Below are 23,520 nucleotides of genomic sequence, written 5' to 3' on the forward strand. Positions count from 1 at the left end.
TTGTCAGAGTTGACGACATTTGTGCATTTCAGGTAAAATAACAACCCAATGTTTATACCTCAGGACAAATTAGCTAGCAACAATGTAATTCAGAGTTTGTTTTGAAATTGACCTGACTCTCCTGATCATGTCTTGGTGTGGGGGTACGAAATCCATATGCATGTAAACGGTTTGGTCAGCATGTATGGCATTTTGAAAGATTTCATAATCAAATGGAACATGAATTTATTCTAACAAGGATGAAGCAGCAGTACTCGCCTTGCCCATTTATTCTTATTAGACTTGGCTTTACTTTATATATTATTACTTAATATTGGAAGCCGTGGTGTGCCTAGATGCTTTTGCCAGTCATTTCTTTTGAAATGGGTTCACGAGACAGGGTGTGACGGATGTATTAACTTTTTGGTGGGTGTGTGTGCAGGTGGTGATGGCAGAACGTCGTGTGGAGTGTTCATGGAAGAGGCACGTCGGAGAGCAGCTGAAGCAGAGGGACCGTGTGCAGAGGCAGGCCTTCGAGGAGATCATCCACCAATGTTAGAGCCACATACCATATCTCAGTGCTATTGATGCTAAGATGCTTTTTAGATCTGCCTGTGCAGCTATCCCAGAAAGTATGTTTTTAATAAAGTTCCTTTTTGTGTTTGTCTCAGATAACCGTCTCTTGGAGAAGTCCGATCTACAGGCTGTTCTTTCAGAGAGATACCAGTCGGACAAATATGACTTTCAGAACAGACATGACGGCAGGTAGGCCTCCCTAGGATTTGACCTTTGAACTTGTTTGTGTGTTGCGAAATCAAGCTACTACAATATTGCTTATACCTATCCACTCAAGTCCTTTCAGATCTACTCGAGTGCCTAGGGGATAGAGGTTAATTTAGAAGTGGGCATTGGTGTTATAAGAACCGTTGTTTGCATTAGATTGGATGGTGTTCCAGAAATCCCTTGCTTGAGAGAAATTCTAAATGGGATCCTTGGGATGTCCAAATCTTAATTACCACATTGATGTTGAAACGGTTAGGGTAGGGATTTCCCAAGAATCTCGGATAGCACTAACCTTGCTTGTGACCTTGTATAACCATTTGTGTTTGATTCCTCAGCCCGGGGGCAGACTCGAGTCGCAGCGACAACCTACAGCAGGAGATGGCCCAGATGCGAATCAGGCACCAGGAGGAGCTGACGGAGCTTCATAAGAAAAGGGGCGAGGTTAGCTTGTTTATTGTGCCTGCCCATCCAACGTCCAGCCCAAATCTTCCTCTGGAGAACTACACTGTAGGCTTTCGTGCTGACCCTAACCTGGCACAGCTGACTCAGCTAATTTGAGGTTCTGGGGAGCAGCTAATTAGTAGAATTGGGTGTGCTAGATTAGGTTTGGGACAAAATCTGGAGGGTAGATTTCCAGAATGAAGGTTGCTCACCCCTTGGCTGTGTCTGAAAATCTTACTAGATGCCAAGTCCTTGCTTTCTCATTTCCTCTCAAACAAACTGGCCCCGGTTTGAGGCAAAAATAGAACGGGTTTAAATTAACTACTTCATACATAGAACAAAAATATAAACTCAGTCAACAATTTCAAAGATTTTACTGAGTAAAAGTTCATAAGGAATTCGGTCAATTGAATTAAATTAATTATGCCCTAATCTATGGATTTCACATGACTGGGAATACAGATAGCTTAACCTGTCTAGGCTAGATGGGACGCTACCGTCCCACCTGACCAACATCCAGTGAAAGTGCAGGGTGCCAAATTCAAACTACAGAATTGTAAATATTCAACATTTTTGAAAATACACATGCAATATGTCAAATTAAAGCTTGACTTCTTGTTAATCCAGCCACTGTCATATTTCAAAAAGGCTTTACGGCGAATGCAAACCATGCGATTATCTGAGGACAGCCCCCCATCAAACAAAGACGATCATATTTCATCCTGCCAGGCGCGACACACAACTCAGAAATAACGATATAATTCATGCCTTACCTTTGTGATGAGTCGGTGAACATATCTGATAGTAATGGGGCAAGTTGATTGGCTTGCCCTTCCATTTATTTAAAGCCATCGGGGCCTGTGGCCTTGCCACTTTGCGTTACCTTTAGACCCTTTTATTTTATCTAGATGCTGAGGGTTATCCAGAACTTTACTCATGTACATAACTTGGATATCAATGGATGGAATATCTAAAGTTGTCCATAGCTGTATCTGATGGTGTTTTGGATTTGTGGAGGTTGGAATAAAATTAATATTAGAGGGATCACTTGTAATATTATGGGACGAGTCTTATACCTGAGAAATAAGATGAATGTTGACTGGCTTTTTAAGTTGGTGTGCCAACAGGAGGCTGGCCTTGTCACCATATTCGAAGTATCCCCCCTTTTGTTCATTGCAACAAACTCTGCTTTCAGTTAAATTGAGTTTGAAGTTTTAGCCTCTGTGTCTAATTCAGGGAATTGTGAAGTTGTATATTGGTGGTCTTGTGCCAAGATTGAGTCCAGTAGTTCTTGAAGTTTCAGTTCTTTCTTTGACCATAATGAGCATTGTAAGAAATTCTTTCCCCGTAATACACCTTTGGAAGTCTCCCAAAGAAGAGGGAGAGGTGTCGTCATTGAATACATCTGTTGGTTGAGATAGTCACAGAATTCTTTGTTAGACAATATGGTCCTGTTAAATCTCCAATTCTAATTTCTTGTGTTCGGAGTTAGCGCTTAGGCATTATTTTGGGCGAAAGGTCTGAAATTACTATAGCAGAATATTCTGTAGTCTTAACTGAAGGGAGAAAGGTTCTATCTAAAAACTAGTCTATGCGCGAGTAGGCTTGATCAACATGACAGAAGTTGAAGTACAATGTGACCTGGGGTGGTGGACGCAACATGGATCAACACAACCCATTTGGGTCATGAATGAAGAAAGAGCTTTTGCCTTCCCGGAGGTCCCCGCCAACGATGAGGCGGTGGGTGTCAAGATTAGGGAGAGAGGCTAAATACCCCAAATGTAAAAATGTGCATTCGGAAAGTATTCAGACTATTTTTTTTAATAAAAAAACAAACAAATTGTTACTTTACAGCCTTATTCTAGAATGGATTAAATTGTTTCCCCCCCACTAAATCTACACGCTACCCCATAATGACAAGGCAAAACCAGCTTTTTAGAACTGAAATATCACATTTACCTAAATATTCAGACCGTTTACTCAGTACTTTGTTGAATCACCTTTGGCATTGATTACAGCCTTGAGTCTTGGGTATGATGCTTCAGTCTTGGCACACCTGTATTTTGGGAGTTTCTCCCACTGTTAACTGCAGATCCTCAAGCTCTGTCAGGTTGGATGTGGAGCGTCACTGCACAACTATTTTCAGGTCTCTTCAGAGATGTTAAATCGGGTTCACGTCCGGGTGCTGGCTGGGCCACTCAAGGACATTCAGAAACTTGTCCCGAAGCCACTCCGGCGTTGTCATGGCTGTGTGCTTAGGGTCGTTGTTCCTATTAGGCTGGAGCGAAGGTTCACCTTCCAAGGTCCTGAGCGCTCTGGAGCAGGATTTCATCAAGGATCTTGCTGTACTTTGCTCTGTTCATCTTTGCCTTGACCCTGACTGGTCTCCCAGTCCATGTGTCTGAAAAACATCCCCACAGCATGATGATGCCACCGCCATGCTTCACTGTGCCAGGTTTCCTCCAGACGTGATGCTTTGCATTCAGGCCAAAGAGTTCGATCTTGGTTTCATCTGGCCAGAAAATCTGCTTCTCATGGTCTGACTGTCAAGGTGCTTTTTGCCAAATTTTGAGCAGGCTGTCATGTGCCTTTTATTGAGTGGCTTCCGTCTGGCCACTCTACCATAAAGGCCTGATTTGGTGGAGTTGTAAGTATATTTTGAAGATAAATACACAACGCACAGTACTAAAGGTCAAGAGGACTAACATTCAAGAGTATTAACGGTCAATGGAATTAGTGGTTTGTCTGTAATAGGGGATTAATGATCAATGGGTCAGAGACATGGGAGGAATTTCAGTCCTGGACTCATGGCTACATGGCAAGTCCAAATTGTTTATTGGTCCAAATTGTTTATATGTTGAACCTGAAATAGGATACTTGTAATTTGGCCATTGGCCCAGTTTTATTGCAAGAAATTCTAATTGGTCAATCACAGGCTAGGGCTGGGTTAAAAAACAGCATCCTGTCCCTTTGTTCTGTGGAGAGAATCACAGGAGAGAAGCACAGGGGAATGAACATCTACCTCCCCGATTGATTTGTTCTCTTTGAATAAACTTATTTTCCTCCCCCTGATTTGCTTTGGGGTCTGTGTTATTGAAGAGTAATATCAACTGCTTAGTGCTTCAGAGATGGGAGAACCTTCCAGAAGGACAACCATCTCCACAGAGGTATTCTGGAGCTCTGTCGGAGTGACCATCGGGTTCTTGGGAACCTCCCAGACCAAGGCCCTTTTCAACCGATTGCTCAATTTGGCCCGGCGGCCAGCTCTAGGTAGAGTCTTGGTGGTTCCAACTTCTTCCATTTAAGAATAGAGGCCACTGTGTTCTTGGGGACCTTCAATGCTGCAGAAGTGTTTTGGTACCCTTCCCCAGATCTGTGCCTCGACACAATCCTGTCTCGGTGCTTTACGGACAGTTCCTTTGACCTCGTGGCTTGGTTTTTGCTCTGACATGCACTATCAACCCTGGGACCTTATACAGACAGGTGTGTGTCTTACCAAATAATGTCCAATCAATTGAAATGAACACAGGTGGACTCCAATCAAGTTGTCGATACATTGATCATCCTTGAGATGTTAACAGTATGCACCGGAGCTAAATGGAGTCTTGTAGGAAAGGGTCTGAATACTTAGTGGGGCAAAAGTATTTAGTCAGCCACCAATTGTGCAAGTTCTCCCACTTAAAAAGATGAGAGACCTGTAATTTTCCTCATAGGTACACTTCAACTATGACAGACAAAATGAGAAAAAAAATCCAGAAAATCACATTGTAGGATTTTTTTATGAATTTATTTGCAAATTATGGTGGAAAATAAGTTTGGTCAATAACTAAAGTTTATCTCAATACTTTGTTATATACCCTTTGTTGGCAATGACAGAGGTCAAATGTTTTCTGTAAGTCTTCACAAGGTTTTCACACTTTCTGGTGTTTTGGCCCATTCCTCCATGCAGATCTCCTCTAGAGCAGTGATGTGTACCTATGATAAATTACAGGCCTCATCTTTTTAAGTGAGAGAACTTGCACAATGATGTTTTGGGGCTGTTGCTGGGCAACACGGACTTTCAACTCCCTCCAAAGATTTTCTATGGGGTTGAGATCTGGAGACTGGCTAGGCCACTCCAGGACCTTGAAATGCTTCTTACGAAGCCACTCCTTCGTTCCCCGGACGGTGTGTTTGGGATCATTGTCATGCTGAAAGACCCAGCCACGTTTCATCTTCAATGCCCTTGCTGATGGAAAATCCACCAACTTTTCACGGATCAGTCGTCCTGGTCCCTTTGCAGAAAAACAAAGCATGATGTTTCCACCCCCATGCTCCACAGTAGGTATGGTGTTCTTTGGATGCAACTCAGCATTCTTTGTCCTCCAAACACGACGAGTTGAGTTTTTACCAAGAAGTTATAGGATGACCACATCAGTGAATCAACCCACCCATTGCCTTATAACTAAAGACTTATGTAGCTCTGTCCCCAAAGATGCAGTGACTGATGGCTGGAAATAAAGGATTGATCATGAGTCGTGATCGATCAAAGGGGTGAAATGTGTATAAGTCTCGTGTTAACCATGTGGCTGGCTAGCTGTGATTTCATAGTAAGCTTGTTGCTGAAATGACTTTATTTACCAGATAATATCTGAAGAGCATACTACTGTTGGTTAGCTATTTATTTTGATTCAAATAAGTCTGTAATTTGGAGCAAGGTCTGGATTTAAGACCTTGACTTTCCATTTGTTTATAATTGGGTTTGTTTTGTAACTAACTTGCCAACAGTTGTGGATTTTTTTTGACAATGTCTTTCTCTTCTCTCTTGCTCTGCTTTCATATAGCTGGCCCAGAGTGTGATTGAGCTGAACCACCAGATTCAGCAGAAGGACAAGGAGATTCAGCACAATGAGGCCAAGTGAGTTTACTCTACATGTTATTTAGTCTCTGTGCTTGATTGGGACTTTTTGTACTTTCCAACACTCCAGCTATTTGCTATATTGTTACCTACTGATGTCGTTCCCATGAACCAGAGGTATGGTTTCTTCCTGATAAATCAGGGATTTCTGACCATCCTATTTACACTGAACAATGTGGTGTTTCATGAGTTGAAATGAAAGATCCCAGAAAATGTCCACACGCGCACAGTTTATTTCTCTCATTTGCACAAATTTGTTTACATCCCAGTTAGTGAGCATTTCTCCTTTGCCAAGATAATCCATCCACCTGACACTGGGCATATCAAGAAGCTGATGAAACAGCATGATCATTACACTTGTGCTGGTGACAAAAGGGCCACTGTCAAATGTGCAGTTTTGTAATGCCACAGATGTCAGAAGGTAAGGGAGAATGCAATTGGCATGCTGACTGCAGGAATGTCCACCAGAGCTGTTTCCAGATAATCGAGTGTTCATTTCTCTGCCATAAATCGCCCCAATGTTTTAGAATTTGGCAGTACGTCAAACCGGCTTCACAACAGACCACGTCTATGGCATCGTGTGGATGAGCAGTTTGCTGATGTGAACGGAGTGCCCCATGTTCGGGTTATGGTATAGGCATGGATAAGCTATAGCCAACAAACACAATTGCATTTTATCGATGTCAATTTCAATGCACAGAGACCGCAATGAGATCCTCAGGCCCTTTGTCGTGCCATTCATCCTCCCCACCACGTTTCAGCATGATCATGCACGGCCCCATGTCGCAAGGATCTGTACACTATTCCTGGAAGCTGAAACTTTCCCAGTTCTTCCATGGCCTGCATACTCACCAGACGTGTTACCCATTGAGGCTGTTTGGGATGCTCTGAATCAGGGGCCCAGGAAGACCTGCAACTATAAGTAAATATGGGTACATTACATTGTCCTAACGCCAAAAACAAATGCAATATAGATGACAACAACAACTTAATACTCATAAATAGCTATTCATGTTTGATCCCCATTTAAAAACTCATGCATATCTGTGTAGTTTTGAACTGTTGCTGTTAAAATACAATAAATAATATAAATTCTGAACAGGAATAAACTGATTTGATCACATCACACATGTCTAACAGAACCCACAAGCTAAGTTTTTAATAGTGCAAGCCTAAGTAACAATACAGATGAAAAATGGTCAGGCCTATTGTACATCTTACTTTAGAAATGATTGTTGAAAAAAAGTATAGGTCAGAACTGTGACTGTTAAAATACATTTTTTTTTTATATGAAATTTAATAATCTGATCACATCACACAGGTGTAGACCAGAAAACACACACGCAATCCTAATGAGAGTTTGGCTGGTTGACTTTTAAAAAAAGGTCTATTCTGGCCGCTGTTTGACTGCAACCCTGATGTCATATGCAGCATTGATTCTGTACTTGTAAAGGGGTAAAAGCACATTATTACCATCCCCCAATTTCGTGATATCCAATTGGTAGTTAACTTTTTTGTCTCTCCCGAGTTGGAACAAGACTGAGAGCCATGCGTCCTCTGAAACACATCCCTGCTATGCCACATTGCTTCTTGACATACAGCTCGCTTTACTCGGAAGCCAGCCACACCAATGTGTCAGAGGAAACGCCGTCCAGCTGTCGATCGAAGTCAGCTTGCAGGCGCCCGTCCCGTCACTCATCAACTGACACTAATTAGCATAATGCAACGGACATAAATATTACTAGAAAATATTCCTATTCATGAAATCACAAGTGAAATATATTGAAACACAGCTTAGCCGTTTGTTAATCACCCTGTCATCTCAGATTTTGAAAATATGCTTTACAGCCAAAGCAAGACAAGTATTTGTAAGTTTATCGATAGCCTAGCATAGCATTTTGTCCAGCTATCAGCAGGTAACTTGGTCAATGAAATCAGAAAAGCAATCAAATTAAATCGTTTACCTTTGAGCGTCGGATGTTTTCACTCATGAGACACCCAGTTAGATAGCCAATGTTCCTTTTTTCCCCAAAAAATATTTTTGTAGGCGAAATAGCTCCGTTTGTTCTTCACGTTTGGCTGAGAAATCGCCTGGAAATTGCAGTCACAAAAACGCTGAAAAATATTCCAAATTAGCTCCATAATATCGACAAACATGGCAAATGTTGTTTATAATCAATCCTCAAGGTGTTGTTCAAATATTTTTTCGATAATATATCAACCGGGACAATTGGTTTCTCATAAGTGATTGGAATAATGGCTACCTCTGTATTTTACACGAGAATTTCTCTGGGAGCATCAGGTGACCACTTGCGCAATGAAGCCACCTACGGGTATTATTCAACATAAATACGTAAAACTACGTCTCAATGCTGTAGACACCTTGGAGAATACGTAGAAAGCGTAATCTGTTTGATAGGGCATTCGCAGCTCAATAGGGACGCATCGGAACGCAGGGCTTTCAAAAGATGAGTCACTTCCGGATTGGGTTTCTCTCAGGCTTTCTCCTGTAACATCAGTTCTGTTATATTCACAGACAATATTTTTACAGTTTTGGAAACTTTAGTGTTTTCTATCCTAAGCTGTCATTTATATGCATATTCTAGCATCTTATCCTGACAAATATCCCGTTTTTAATTGCTGGAATGTTATTTTTCCAAAAAATGAAAATACTGCCCCTAGTACCAACAGGTTAAGCGTAAACTGCTTTCCTCTAGCTTACCCATCAATTCAAGATGGAACTTTGTAACATTCACTGGCATTTTTAATATACAGAAAAGACCGTGGACTGATCCTTCGTTGGTTGTCTGACCCTGTTGGTGAGCGGTGTTGTGGACTAGAGGGCTGCATTCCCGTGGGACGACTGCAGGTCCCGACAGGGATCATTGTGGCGCGGTCGGCATTTTTCATTCTGCGGCTTTGGGATGAAAATATTTTTGTTGTCCCGCCGATTTATTTAGAAATGGTCCTCTTTCTGCTTTGTATGCATTCTTTCTGTTGTATTAAAATATATTTTTTGCATTATTCACATACTCGCTGCTTCAACTTCAGTTGCCTACCTTCTAGTATGTGTGGTCTCATTTGAAATAGAGTAGGCTAAATACATGTGGCAGTAACCGTAAATATGTTTACAGTTTACGATAGTGTCTGTAAATATAATGTTGATAATGGAAAGAAGTGGAGGGCACTCAACCAGCGTGAGGTTGAAGCGCAAAGTGAGCTGCGTCACGTACGCCTAAAATAACATTGCGGGACTGTGGGTGAGTGTTGGGACAGAAAGCCACCAGGTGGGGGAGGAGTGTGCATGAAAAGCTGTGGGAGCGGGATGAAGAAATGGGTCCCACGCAGGCCTTTACTGTGCACCATGACAGTGAAGACTGTAACATTACAGCTGTTTATAATTGTCAGTGTGAAAAGTAGGTAATTAGCTAGGGAAACTGACAGCTCAATAACATTACATTGCCATATTGGCCTTATAAAAACTGGCAGTGCACTGAAATAACAGTCAATCGTTTGGCTGATGGTTTCATCGTTTGATTCCGGTCTAGTGGGATTGATGCAAAAACAATAGCTAACGTTAGCCAACATTTGGCCAGCTCTCTCTCTGACCTGGCTGTGGTAGCTACTAGCTTGTGTAGCTTATTCCTTCACCTCAGTCAAGAGGGGATAAAACATTAGCTGACTTCATATGTTAGTTACAATACTAGCTCAGCACTGGGAACAAACACTAGTTAACTTAAACAGCAGTTACCTTGCCAGCTACATCAGTCAACTAAAGAGTTTCCAGTTTTTGCTCTATTTGCTTTTGCAACTTGGTAAAAGTGCGCAACACATACACACTGAACTATGCTCAACTCTCCCATGCTGGTCCAACCAGCCCCCCCCCCAAGTCCCTGGGTTTACTGTCATGCTGTGGAAGTTTGGTCAGGACGCTTAATTTAAATTGATTCGTTTTAAGAGACCCATTACTAAGCACTTCTCCACACAAAACACATTGTGGGCGCTCCTCGTTATTTGTCAATGTTTGTATGAAACCAAGAGCGAGAAACTCATCGCTGTTTGTTTCAAAACGATTGATCTCAGTCAGAACTTCTGGCTAGCTTGAATCAATTCGATGACAGCGGTGAGTGATGGTGTGTGGGAATGACAAGTTGGTGGCAGACAGCCCATCTTCTGCTGAACGACAGCGCTGCGGCTAATGGGTTGCGGAGTGATCTTCAAGAGAACTGCCGAAAAAAGATCCGGTGAAGCACATCTCCCTCCCACTCGCTTCGCTGCCAAGCTGAGCAGAGGCACTGCTGCCAAGCTGAGCAGAGGCACCGCTGCCAAGCTGAGCGCACTGAACAGGGAGCACAGTTGCACTTGGCCTAATTAATGAAATAATTATACATTTACTCGAACACATTGCGACCCAAACTTTTAAGTGTACGACAGCATGTTCCAGTTCCCGCCAATATCCAGCAAAGTTGCATAGCCATTGAAGAGGAGTGGGACATTCCACAGGCCTCAACTCTGTGCTAAGGAGATGTCGCGCTGCGTGAGGCAAATTGTGGTCACACCAGATACGGACTGGTTTTCTGTTTCAAGCACCTACCTACCTACCTTTTTATTAAGGTATCTGTGACCAACGATGCATTTCTGTATTCCAAGTCATGTGAAATCCATAGATTAGGGCCTAATGATTTTAAATTGAAGGATTTGTTTATGAACTGGAACTTTATTGTTTCATGTGTTTTATATATTTTTGTTCGGTATAGATTAGGTTATTCGACATTGCAACTGACCATCCCAAATGGTCTTTCCTCCTTTCCCCCCTATTATGATTACATTTTTCTGCCAATCTCATCTGCCAGGATGCAGGAGTACCAGCGGCAGATTGCCGAGCTGGAGGGAGAGTGCCGGGAGCTGCGTGGACAGCTGCAGGATCTGGAGCAGGCTAACCAGACGCTGAAGGATGAGTACGACGCCCTGCAGATCACCTTCGGTGCCCTGGAGGAGAAGCTGCGGCGCACCACCGATGACAACCAGGAGTTGGTGTCGCGCTGGATGGCTGAGAAATCCCAAGAGGCCAACAAGCTCAATGCGGAAAATGAGAAAGACTGCAAGTGAGTGGGGTTGTCGTGATACAGGGTATCACGATACCAGGAAGTATCATGGCAACGAAACAAAATATGAAGCATATTCTATTTCTTGAGGAAAACAACTTTGTCTTGTCACTGAGTCACATTTAATTTATTCCAAGCTTTAGCACTCCATATTTTACAGAAACCGAACCTACAAGTAAGTGAACCAGGGCGTCACAGCTTGACTCAGCTCTAATTGTATCATATCCTAGTGTGATGAGGGTGCATAGAGCAACTGGGTGGCTGGCCTGGCGCTGAGAAGGCTTGGAGACCCAGCTGTGGCTCAGGGATCAATCTTCTAGGTGCCCCCAAGTGGCCTGCATGCAATTTTAGTACTTTTTGTATTTTAACCATTCATCTTATACGGAGCAACTAGCAATCAATGGATTCAACTAAAGCAGGCAGGATGACCTCATGTCACGTTCATTTTAAGTAAAACCTTCCAAATAAGTTTTTTTTAGGTTGTTGTGTAATCCAGTAATGAGTGCATTTTATCTAGTTATTCTCATGCTTTTCATTCCAGGCGCAGACAAGCCAAGCTTCAGAAGGAGCTTGCAGACGCTGCAAAGGAGCCCCTGCCCATGGACCCGTGAGTATTATTTACCATAGAACCACAGACTGCTCTGAGCAGAGGGATAGAGTAGTTTGTGCTAAACTGGTCAATTCTTAACTCCACTTGGGGTGACTCACCTTTTTTAGTTGGGTTCATTTCTATGGCAACGAATGCATCAGCTTTAACCTTTTCCGTGGCAGGCTAACTCCACTTTATCCTGAATGAGGTGTTTGAGCTGCGAGTTGAGGACCAATCATATTTTCTTTACTGTCGCAAAGCGTCTTTATCATACCCTTCATTCTCTGTTCAATATTTGAGGAAGATGACATTTAAATATTTTATTAATCAAATGTACAATTTAAATGCATATCACACTATACAGATAATTATGGCAAGAGCGGATGTGAGGGATCAAGGAATTACAATTGAGACTCACCCCTAGGATTGGTGGTTGACTTTTCTGGTCTCCTGTTCTCAGGGACGACGACATCGAGGTTCTAGCTGAGGATTCTGGGAAAGGCACTAGAGAGGCCTCTCCCAACCGGCCGCTCAGCCGCACCCCCAGGTGGGAGTGTGACTCAAACATGTTCTTAGTGAAACCCTGTCCAGAAACGTCCCCTTTAGCCAGTCCTACACACTTGATGTAGATCTAAGAATTTGATAGATCTAAACCATATGGAAGTAGCTCCATCTTACCCTATGAAAGGCTTGGGTGAAATCTTCAATCGGCATTTTGTTTATACAATACCTGGGTTCAAATGATTTTGTTCTTTAAATACTTATTTTCAAATTAACTTACTATAAAAAGCCCACTTAATCAGATTTCTTTTCTTCCAAATACCATACAGACCTGGGTTGAAATGCATGGGAGTATTTATTTGTTGTATTAGAAAATACACTATTTCCAAATACATTCCAATATTCAGCTACTAAATATATAATCCAAATACTTGCAGTACTAGTCAAAAGTTTGGAGACACTTACTCATTCAGGGGTTTTTCTTCATTTTTACTGTTTTCTACATGGTTACTTACATGATTCCATATGTGTTATTTCATAGTTTTGATGTCTTGACTGTTATTCTACAAAGTGTCAAACAAATCAAAATTATATTAGAGGTTCTTCAAAGTAGCCACCCTTTACCTTAATTACAGCTTTGAACACGCTTGGCATTCTCTCAACCAGCTTCACCTGGAATGCTTTTTCATGTCTTGGAGATTCTTCAAAGTAGCCACCCTTTGCCTTAATTACAGCTTTGAACACGCTTGGCATTCTCTCAACCAGTTTCACCTGGAATGCTTTTTCATGTCTTGGGAGGAGTTTGAGAAAGCTCACATGTTGAGCACTTTGCTGCTTTTCCTTCACTCTGCAGTCCAACTTATCCCAAACCATCTCAGTTGGGTTAAGGTTGGGTGATTGAGGAGGCCAGGTCATCTGATGCAGCACTCAATCACTCTCCTTGGTCAAATAGCCCTTACACAGCCTGGAGGTGTGTTGGGTCATTGTCCTGTTAAAAACAAATGATAGACCCACTAAGCGCAAACCAGATGGGATGGCCTATCGCTGCAGAATGCTTTTGGTAGCCATGCTGGTTGTGTTTGTTGAATTCTATATAAATCACTGACGGTGTCACCAGCAAAGCACCCCACCACCATCACACCACTTGCTTCATGGTGGGGTGCTACACATGCAGAGATCATCCTTTCACCTACTCTGCATCTCACAAAGACACGGCGGTTGGAACAAAATCAATTTGGACTCTTCAGACAAGATCAGAATGCCACCTGTCTAAATTTATTGTGTTTCTTGGCCCAAGCAAGTCTCTTCTTGTTGGTGTCCTTTAGTTGTTTCTTTGCAGCAATTTGACCAAGAAGGCCTAACTCACGTAGTCGTCTCTGAACAGTTGATGTGTGACTCTGTAAAGCATTTATTTGGGCTGCAATTTCTGAAGGTGGTAACTCTAATGAACTTAACCTCTGCTGGAAAGGTAACTCTGGGTTTTCCTTTCCTGTGGCAGTCCTCATGAGAGCCAGTTTCATCATAGTGTTGATGGTTTTTGCGACTGCAATTGAAGGAACATTCAAACTTCTTGACTTGTTCCTGATTGACTGACCTTCATGTCTTAAATGATGGACTGCCATTTCTCTTTGCTTATTTGAGCAGTTATTTCACCAAATAGGGCTGTCTTCTGTATACCACCCTTGTCACAACACAACTGATTGGCTAAAAAGCATTAAGAAGGAAAGAAATTCCACAAATGAACAAGGCACACCTGTTAATTAAAATGCATTACAAGTGACTACCTCATGAAGCTGGTTGAGAGAATGCCAAGTGTGCAAAGCTGTCATCAAGGAAAAGGGTGGCTGCTTTGAAGAATCTCAAATATAAAATATATTTTGATTTATCACTTTTTTGGGTTACTACATGATTCCATGTGTTATTTCATGGTTTTGATGTCATCACTATAATTCTACAATGTAGACAATAGTAAAAATGGCGAAAAAACCCTTGAATGAGTAGGTGTCTGGACTTTTGACTGGTGCTGTACTTCCAAATGTGTCTTGAAAGTAATTGAAATACGCTAAATATTTTTTCAACCAAAGTCTGGTTTATACTCGATATTTAGCTGGGGCTAGGGGTTTTTCTGGACCGGGATGTATATTTTTGGCGAAGGTTTTGCGTCGCGTATGAAATAACCCTCTCTGTGATCCTCTCTTGTAGTAAACGTATCTCCGGACAGCCTCCTCAAAGCGGCCTGTTGGACTCAATCTCCAACATATTTGGGTGCGTTTGCTTGGTTCTCTGTGGCGAGTCTGAAGTCTTCCGCTCTATGGGTGGCTGTCTGTTCGTCTGTCCTGGGTTGTGTTCATAAGGCACCAAACGGAAGAGTTGCAAAAAGTATTGCAACAGTGTGCGTTAATGAATACACCCCTGGAAAGGGGCTTTTTTCGTTTCCTGTTTCATTACATTTTCAAACATTTTCCCTTATGTTACTGTGGATCCTTTGGACGGGTGTGTCCATCCTGTTGATGGCTTCTCTCTGTCTGTCCGTCTGCAGCGTATCTGAGTCTGTGCATCCCGGACTCCTTCCTCCAGACTCCAGGTGAAACGTCACTGTGGTGTCTGTAGGGCTCACAGCTGTGTGGGGGTGTGCGTTTTTTGTGTGTGTGTGTGTATTAGTGGAGGCATCTTGATGTAGCTACTAAATATAATCCAGGATGACGGCACTATTAAATTTGGCTTCTCAGTGAAAACAAATTAAAACACTTGGTCAGATTGTTAGTTTCCCACGTGGGATTTATCTAGGGCCAAATCTGGGAATGACAGTGGCACTTATCGACTGACCATCAAATCTTAAACTGATCGATTGATTTAAAACGTGGTCTCGGACATAACTTTTGCTTTGTTAGTGATTCAATGGCTTTTTAAAAATCATATTTATGCAAATTCATAAATTCTGGAACTCTTGCTGAATGTTACCTTTGTCTTTTTTTTATTGCTTGTTTTGAGTATAAGACTAATTCCATCTGTGACTGTGGTAATATGTTTGATTATTCCAAAGTGCTCCATCTCATATGTATACCCTCACTAGGGTGCAAATATCACATACTGACATGCTTTTCAAAGCACCTGCGTCTTTGTATGTGATTTCCCCACCCTTATACGGGTGGGTATGTAAACAAGCGTGGAGACTTTGGGGTGTTCCATAAAGCAGGATTATTAAGTTACCCAGTCAGCTTTGATAAGCAGTTTATGTATGTATATATATATATGTGTGTGTGTGTGTGTGTGTGTGTGTACTTTTAATATATATATTAAAAGTACCTTTTTATTCATAAAATTATTATTTTTTACTTTTTTTTATTTTTTTTAAAGGTACTTTTAATATGGGTTGTTAGATATGAAGTCTAATACCATGGTAATTTCATGTCTTTCTCTTGAGGCAGCATTACGTTTGTTGGCTTACTGTAAATAAGTTCATTGTTTTTGCTCCGTGTTGGTTAGCTTCCCAGCTAAAGTTGTTTACAGTTGGCAACCGCTCCTACACTATTTAGCTACTGTGACACTTGGCTATAGCGTATTGGATATAGTATGTAGCCTTGATTTCCGGTGTGAATTTATTCACCCTGGGAGTGTTGCATTTTCCTTTCCGTTAGCATAGAAACAGACTAAAATGAAGTGTGAGACAGTTGTGAGTTGCTTCTGCATGTCTCGTTGGTTACCGTTTCAGCTATGCTACGCTCGCGGTCTAGTTTGGCCGTTAGCGGCAACTGATTTGGGATCTTAGAAATCCCTGGCTTCCATTTGCTTCCTGACAAGAGTTCCCTGACTACTTCCCACTTCCATCGCTCTGCATTCTGACCATGCACTGGCTTCCCTGGGACCATTGCATGTTGTGCTATGAGTTCTGTGAACATATGGTTGTATTTCGACTTCCCTGAATGCATTTTGTTCTTGATTGTTTGAGGTGATTAGTAGTTTTACGGCTCTCCGCTCTGTTGACAGGCGTCGTCCTGGGAACTCGTACGGAACATCACCTGAAAACACGGAGACTACCTCCGGAGTGTGTGCCGATGTCCGCGTTCCCTCCACTGCCCTCCATGTATTTGTAAGTATCTTGGTTTAATTTTCCTTCAGTGTTTTGAGATCAGGCCAGCTCTCACACATGTGGACATGCACACATTTTTATGGAAGGCGGGAGTCTTTTTTAAAATTATTTATTTTTTAGGTCAGGGCGCTGAAAGGTCGATGATGTGATGTAAAAGGTCTGATTGCCCAAGTCCCTTCCCATTGTCCCCTCTGCTCCCAGCAGCCCCTGCTCTACTCCCAGCATGCTCTAGTTGTGCATTGTTGGCCACAGGGGCTGCTGACAGAGAGGATGACCTCACATCCTGTCTCTTTAAAAGACCAAGGTGTCACAGTGATGGTCATCCAACATTACCAATCACCAAGGAGTGTGGGGTTGTGGGATTGGGATAGGTAGATGATCTCAAGTTTTCAAGCTGAGACCGAGACTTCAGAAAACGATGCAGAAGAGAAAGAATAATAAATGTGATCGGCCACCTTGATTCAGTCTTATGTAGAAAATTTTGAAATTGTGTTTTTTATATTGAATAAACGCAGAGGCATAGAACTACAAAATGGTATATCATACACTGCATTTGAGGAACAATGGGAAAGTAATTCTGCTTTGAAGGTTGATAACTTGAGAAAATGGCCCTGGACTATTTTGGGACACCTACTGGAGAGCTCTTTGTGTACACCCATTCAGGATTGTTCACACCTTTTTAAGCCAGCCCCACCCATTTCTTTAAGGATTCACATGTGAGGTCATGTGCTAACAGTGAGTAGTGTATTAAAGATTAAGACTAGGTGGTAAAAGTAGTAGCCTACAATGATGAAAAATTCCAGGTGAACAAAATGTCCAGATAAAAATATTTTATAAATAGATGACACTTTAACAACTTGATTCGTATTTACAGATGGCGTACAAGTTTAAGGCACATAAAAGTTAACATGTTCCAGAAAGCATTTCTGCAAAACAAACTTGCCGACATACGGCTAAACTAGTCACAAATGGCTTTTATGGACTTTCAAAGGAACTGTGGACCAATTGTCAAAGTGTGTATGACATTTGTTTGTGGTGTAAAAACAACCTCTGTATCTACAGTCACTGCCTGTATTTACTGTGAAAACCCAATTTTAGTTTTTATTAGGCACCAAATGGACGAATTCTGCAAATAAGATGTTTTCTGTCGCAAACCCCTTTTTGAAAAATGTTCAGTTGCGTGTGTGCCTATATCAACATGAATGACGCTGATGATCTCTGGTCACCACTGTGTGTGGCATTTGTCTGTTCAGGAAGCCCATGATGGGGAAGTGAATGCGGTGCGGTTCAGCCCAGGCTCCCGACTCCTGGCCACTGGAGGGATGGACCGCAGGGTCAAACTGTGGGAAGTGGTCTCGGGTATGTGACGTCTTTGTATGAGGAAAGTGTGTGACTTGTTGATCTGGAGGTCAGTGATGAAATGTAAAAGGTCTGATTGCCCAAGTCTCTTCACATTGTCCCCTCTGCTCCCAGCAGCCCTTGCTGTACTCCCAGCATGCTCTAGTTGTGCATTGTTGGTCACAGGGGCTGCTGACAGAGAGGATGACCTCGCATCCTGTGTCTGAGACCAAGGCGTCACAGTGATGTTGGACATCCAACATGACCAATCATCAAGGAGTATCAGGGTGTGGGTTTGGGATGGGTAGATCTCAAATTTTCAAGCTGAGACCTTGATGACAGGAGAATGATTAGTGCACCAAATGGGAGTGTCAATTAGGTATGTGACAATTTTAGTCTTTCCATTAAAACGCTAAGAAAAAAATATTTAAATGAGCAATTTGGTTAAGTACAAATTGTTATTTACAATGACGGCCTACCCTGGCCAAACCTGGACGACGCTGGGTTAACACACTATGGTACTCCCAATCACGGCCGGATGTGATACTGCCTGGATTCAAACCAGGGACTGTGACATCTCTTGCACTGAGATGCAGTGCCTTAGACCACTGCGCCACTCGGGATCCCCTTTTCCAGCCAATGACTCAACATTCTAACAGTCCAATGAATACATTTCAATTATGTGACCCGAAGAATAATCATTTGGTTGTTTATGAAGATCACATTAGAATACTTAAACTTATTTTTAAATGTAATTTTTTTTTTTTTTAAACATGGCATTTGTTTTTTACTTAAAGGCCCTCAACTCTGGACCTTGAAGCCAGTTACACTGCATTTCTTTTCATTTTCCCATATAATCAGGGACTGATTTATACCCGGGACACCGTGTGTGTGCAATTTATTATCGGGTAGAACAGAACCAGCAGGCTCCAAATCTCATAGGCTAGGCTAAAAAAAATGTTTAAAAGCATGTTCAAGAGTTACATCCATTATTTTGTTTTGTCAGGTTTAAAGAAACATTGTGGAAATAAGAATATATTAAAATATGCTTTTCTGTTTAAAAAATAAATAAAGTTACTCGTCTTTGCTTAATAGTCAGAGCTATGCTGCTGCTCGAGTGGTGCTGAACACATGGACAGTGTGGATATTCTTGGGGAAAGTTATTTGGAAATAGAGCTGCATCTCTTGAATTTGTTATTTGACAACTAAGTGTCTCAAACTGCAGAATATGCTCTTTCTGATACTATATAAGAAATCAAAACGTCTTACCTGCATGGAGTCTTTCTGAAGCAGGATTTAATTGTGATGCTCCTTTCCCTGAATCTGTCAATTCTAAGCTGTGCCCATCTCGTGTACACTGATAATATTGTCACTCATCAGACTGTCAATTTAATCTTATCTTTAGGCTAACTTTTTTTATGTGTGAAATTAGTTTCTGTATACTTTAAATGTGGTTTTGATGGGCTGGCTGCACTGGCTGGCTATCATTTGCTTCCCCTCCACGCATCAACTCGGATAGAGTCAAGCGTACGTTTTGCAATATTCTAAAAGCCTACTGCAATACGTAGCATGTTTTTGTTTCTTATAGTAAATAAAGTGGTACCCTAACTGCTGCTTTTCACAAATTAAAACAGAAGAGTAACTTATCTACCCATAAGGCGTGCGGTCAAATAATTTGCTTTAAATGTGAGTGCCAATGCTGATAAATAAGCATTCGTTATCATTCAGTTAGGCCTAATTTAAATTCAATTGTGTGGTAATGTGCACGATCATTGTCCATTAATCCATTTGACTCACCACCTGGATTTGGTTTTATGTAGCAGAATTTGAATTTAAAAAAAAAAATTTCATTAAAGTTGAGAATCAGAGCTACACAATGTCATGCACTGCATTTGAGGAACAATGGGAAAGTAATTATGTTTGTAAACTCACTTTTGAGAAAAGTGTCTTTTGAATGTTTTCTCTTGTGAAGAGCTGTCTTCACCCATTCAGCATTGTTCACACCCTCTTAAGCTTTAGCCCCACCCATCTCGTTTCACTCTCTGAACATTCAGAGAGCACACTTGACTCTCTGGCCAATGATGTGTTTACCACTGGATAACATGAGAACAGCCTAACCTGCTCTGCTGACAATTTCATTGCGCTTTTTTGCCGACTTTACTGACACTGGCCATATTCAACGGGTGTGATGTCATACACGTAAAGTTAGCTAGGGAGCCAGCAAGTTAACCTTTCCACAACATTCCGGTGAAAAGGCGCAATTCTTTTAAAAACATTTTAATTTTAATTTTAAAAAATATGTACAGTATTTCAAAAGTGAGTACACCCCTCAAATGTTTGTCAATAGTTGAGGTGTATCTTTTCATGTGACAACACTGAAGAAATTACACTTTGCTACAATGTAAAGTGAGTGTACAGCTTGTATAACAGTGTCAATTTGCTGTCCCCTAAAAATAACTCTACAAACAGCCATTAATGTCTAAACCGCTGGCAACAAAAGTGAGTACAAATTGGGCTCAATTAGCCATTTTCCCTCCCCGGTGTCGTGTGACTTGTTAGTGTTACAAGGTCTCAGGTGTGAATGGGGAGCAGGTGTGTTAAATTTGGTGTCATCGCTCTCACACTCCCTCATACTGACTGGTCACTGGAAGTTCAACATGGCACCTCATTGCAAAGAACTGAGGATCTGAAAAAATGTTTTGCTCTACATAAAGATGGCCTGGGCTATAAGATTGCCAAGACTCTGAAACTGAGCTGCAGCACGGTGGCCAAGACCATAGAGCGGTTTAACTGGATAGGTTCCACTCAGAACAGGGCTCGCCATGGTCGACCAAAGAAGTTGAGTGCGCGTGCTCAGCGTCATATCCAGAGGTTGTCTTTTGGTAAATAGACGTATGAGTGTTGCCAGCATTGCAGAGGTTGAAGGGTGGGGGGTCAGCCTGTCAGTGCTCAGACCATACGCCTTACACTGCATCAAATTGGTCTGCATGGCTGTCGTCCCAGAAGGAAGCCTCTTCTAAAGATGATGCACAAGAAAGCCTGCAAACAGTTTGCTGAAGACAAGCAGACTAAGTACATGGATTACTGGAACCATGTCCTGTGGTCTGATGAGAACAAGAAACTTATTTGGTTCAGATGGTGTCAAGCGTGTGTGGTGGCAACCAGGTGATGAGTACAAAGACAAGTGTGTCTTGCCTACAGTCAAGCATGGTGGTGGGATTTTTATGATCTGGGGCTGCATGAGTGCTGCCGGCCCTGGGGAGTTACAGTTCATTGAGGGAACCATGAATGCCAACATGTACTGTGACATACTGAAGCAGAGCATGATCCCTCCCTTCGGAGACTGGGCCGCAGGGCAGTATTCCAACATGATAACGACCCCAAACACACCTCCAAGACGACCACTGCCTTGCTAAAGAAGCTGAGGGTAAAGGTGATGGACTGGCCAAGCATGTCTCCAGACCTAAACCCTATTGAGCATCTGCGGGGTATCCTCAAACGGAAGGTGGAGGAGTGCAAGGTTTCTAACATCCACCAGCTCCGTGATGTCGTCATGGAGGCATGAAGGATGACTCCAGTGGCAACCTGTGAAGCTCCGGTGATCTCCATGCCCAAGAGGGTTACGGCAGTGCTGGAAAATGATGGGGGCCACACAAAATATTGACACTTTGGGCCCAATTTGGACATTTTCACTTTTGTTGCCAGCGGTTTAGACATTTAATGGCTGTTATTTTGAGGGGACAGTAAATTTACACTGTTATACAAGCTGTACACTCACTACTTTACATTGTAGCAAAGTGTAATTTCAGTGCAAAGATACACTCAAATATTTATGAAAATGTGACGGGTGTACTCACTTTTGTGATGTTAATGTGTAAAAGTTACAGTACAAGTCCAATACAGCAAATGAAAAACTTATTGTTAATCTACCCATCGTGTCCATTTTCAAAAAGGCCTTACAGCGAAAGCACAACATATGATTGTTAGGTCATAGCCAAGTCAAAAAAAAAACATCCATTTTTCCAGCCAAAGATAGGAGTCAGAAGCAGAAATATAATTAATCACTAACCTTTGATCTTAATCAGATGACACTCATAGGACATCATGTTACACAATACATGTATGTTTTTTTTGATAATGTGCATATTTATATCCAAAAATCTGTTTACATTGCTGAGTTATGTGCAGTAATGTTTTGATTCAAAAACATCTGGTGATTTTGCAGAGATACTTATAATAAACATTGAAAGATCGACTTCACCTTAATGCAACCGCTGTGTCAGATTTCAAAAAAACTTAACGGAAAAAGCATAATTTGAGAACGCCGCTCAGAACCCAAAAACAGCCAGAGGAATGTCCTCAATTTGAGTCTACAGAAGTTAGAAAAAAACACTAAATATTCTCTTATCTTCATCAGAAGGGACTCCCAGTAATCCCAGTTTGACCATAAATGACTGATTTGTTCCATAAAGTCTATCATTTAGCCACTTGTTAGCGTGTTCAGCACAGTAATCCATCTTCATGAGGCACGAGCACTTCGTCCAGACAAACTCAAAGTTCCGTTACAGGTCGTAGAAACAAGCTAAACGATGTATGGAATGAATCTTTAGGATGATTTTAACATAAATCATCAATATAAGGTTCCAACCGCAGAATTTCATTGTCTGAAGAAAAGCACTGGAACGAGAGCAAACCCCGTCGGGAGAGCGCGTCACAATCCTGAGACCCTGACAGACTTGACTCAAAGCGCTCTTATGAGCCCATCCTTTATAGTAGAATCCTCAAACCAGTTTCTAAAGATGGTTGACATCTAGTGGAAGCCCTAGGAAGTGGAACTTCATCCATATCACTGTGAATTCAATAAGGACTGGGTTGAAATGACCAACCTCAGATTTCTCACTTCCTGTTTGGATTTCTTCTCAGGTTTTTGCCTGCCATATGAGTTCTGTTATACACAGACATCATTCAAACACTGTTTTAGAAACTTCAGTGTTTTCTATCCAATAATACTATGCATATATTAGTATCTGGGGCAGAGTAGGAGGCAGTTCACTCTGGGAACACTATTCATCTGAAAGTGAAATGCTGCCCCTATCCCAAAAGGTTAACGTTAGCTAGCTAACAGTACACTTTAGCTTAAGACATGTTGCTAGCTAAGTAAACAATGAACCTAGCTAGGTAAGCGGCGTAAGATCACACACGTAAAGTTGGCTAAGAAGCCAGCCATCTATCGTTAGCTAGTGAAACAACAATGAACATAGTGCCAAATCATGTCGTTACTATCCTGCATGAATCTGTTGGGAGCTAACCAACCAAGTTCCATGTTAGAGCCTAATGTTAGCTAGCAAAGCAAACGGTTCTGGGATACCAATGTCATACACGTTAGCTAGGGAGCCAGCCAGCTAACAGTGCACTTTAGTTTGAAATGAAACTACTTTCTCTCAAGTAGAAATGTGTAATATCTGAATGTAGCTAGATAGACTATCTTACCCATATATCATCATGCATGATGGAACCGTCTCCCCTTCACAAATGCCATGCCACGGTTGCCCTTAGTTTGAAGATGTGATCAGGAGACAGGTGTTTTCTCCCTCTCTTTAGCTATCATACTGTACTTTATCCTATCCTAGTTATTCAAAGAGGTGGGGTTTCGGGTGTCTCCAGGTGGTGATTGACTCCGCTGTCCTGGCGTCGTGAGGGTGTGTTCCACCATTGGGGAGCCAGAGCAGCGAACAGTTTTACTGGGCAGCTCCACTCAGTGGTAGGGAGGCGAGCAGGCCACAGGTGGATGAAAGTG

The 23,520-nt window shown here is 41.9% G+C and overlaps 1 protein-coding gene and 2 non-coding genes across 4 annotated transcripts in view; all 3 read left to right on the forward strand.

The window, feature by feature from the left end:
- Window positions 1-23,520, forward strand: part of atg16l1 (ATG16 autophagy related 16-like 1 (S. cerevisiae)) — a 51,324-nt gene that overhangs the window by 9,471 nt on the left and 18,333 nt on the right. The window contains exons 2-12 of one of the 2 annotated variants that reach the window (XM_035791422.2): window positions 422-533; window positions 651-744; window positions 1,098-1,203; window positions 6,027-6,100; window positions 10,954-11,205; window positions 11,747-11,812; window positions 12,255-12,341; window positions 14,498-14,560; window positions 14,835-14,879; window positions 16,283-16,385; window positions 17,639-17,744. In XM_035791422.2, coding sequence (XP_035647315.1) covers window positions 428-533; window positions 651-744; window positions 1,098-1,203; window positions 6,027-6,100; window positions 10,954-11,205; window positions 11,747-11,812; window positions 12,255-12,341; window positions 14,498-14,560; window positions 14,835-14,879; window positions 16,283-16,385; window positions 17,639-17,744 — 1,102 coding nt within the window. In that variant the 5' untranslated portion in view covers window positions 422-427. The remainder of the gene's footprint in view (window positions 1-421; window positions 534-650; window positions 745-1,097; window positions 1,204-6,026; window positions 6,101-10,953; window positions 11,206-11,746; window positions 11,813-12,254; window positions 12,342-14,497; window positions 14,561-14,834; window positions 14,880-16,282; window positions 16,386-17,638; window positions 17,745-23,520) is intronic. The other variant, XM_035791423.2, reaches the window with a different exon arrangement.
- LOC118397608 (small Cajal body-specific RNA 6) lies at window positions 16,521-16,787 on the forward strand. Its single transcript, XR_004828452.1, has one exon. It is a non-coding gene; the product is annotated as a small Cajal body-specific RNA 6 (non-coding RNA).
- Window positions 17,793-18,055, forward strand: LOC118397609 (small Cajal body-specific RNA 6). The gene has a single exon (XR_004828453.1). It is a non-coding gene; the product is annotated as a small Cajal body-specific RNA 6 (non-coding RNA).

The sequence above is a fragment of the Oncorhynchus keta genome, chromosome 18, assembly GCF_023373465.1.
Source record: "Oncorhynchus keta strain PuntledgeMale-10-30-2019 chromosome 18, Oket_V2, whole genome shotgun sequence".
Taxonomy (NCBI): domain Eukaryota; kingdom Metazoa; phylum Chordata; class Actinopteri; order Salmoniformes; family Salmonidae; genus Oncorhynchus; species Oncorhynchus keta.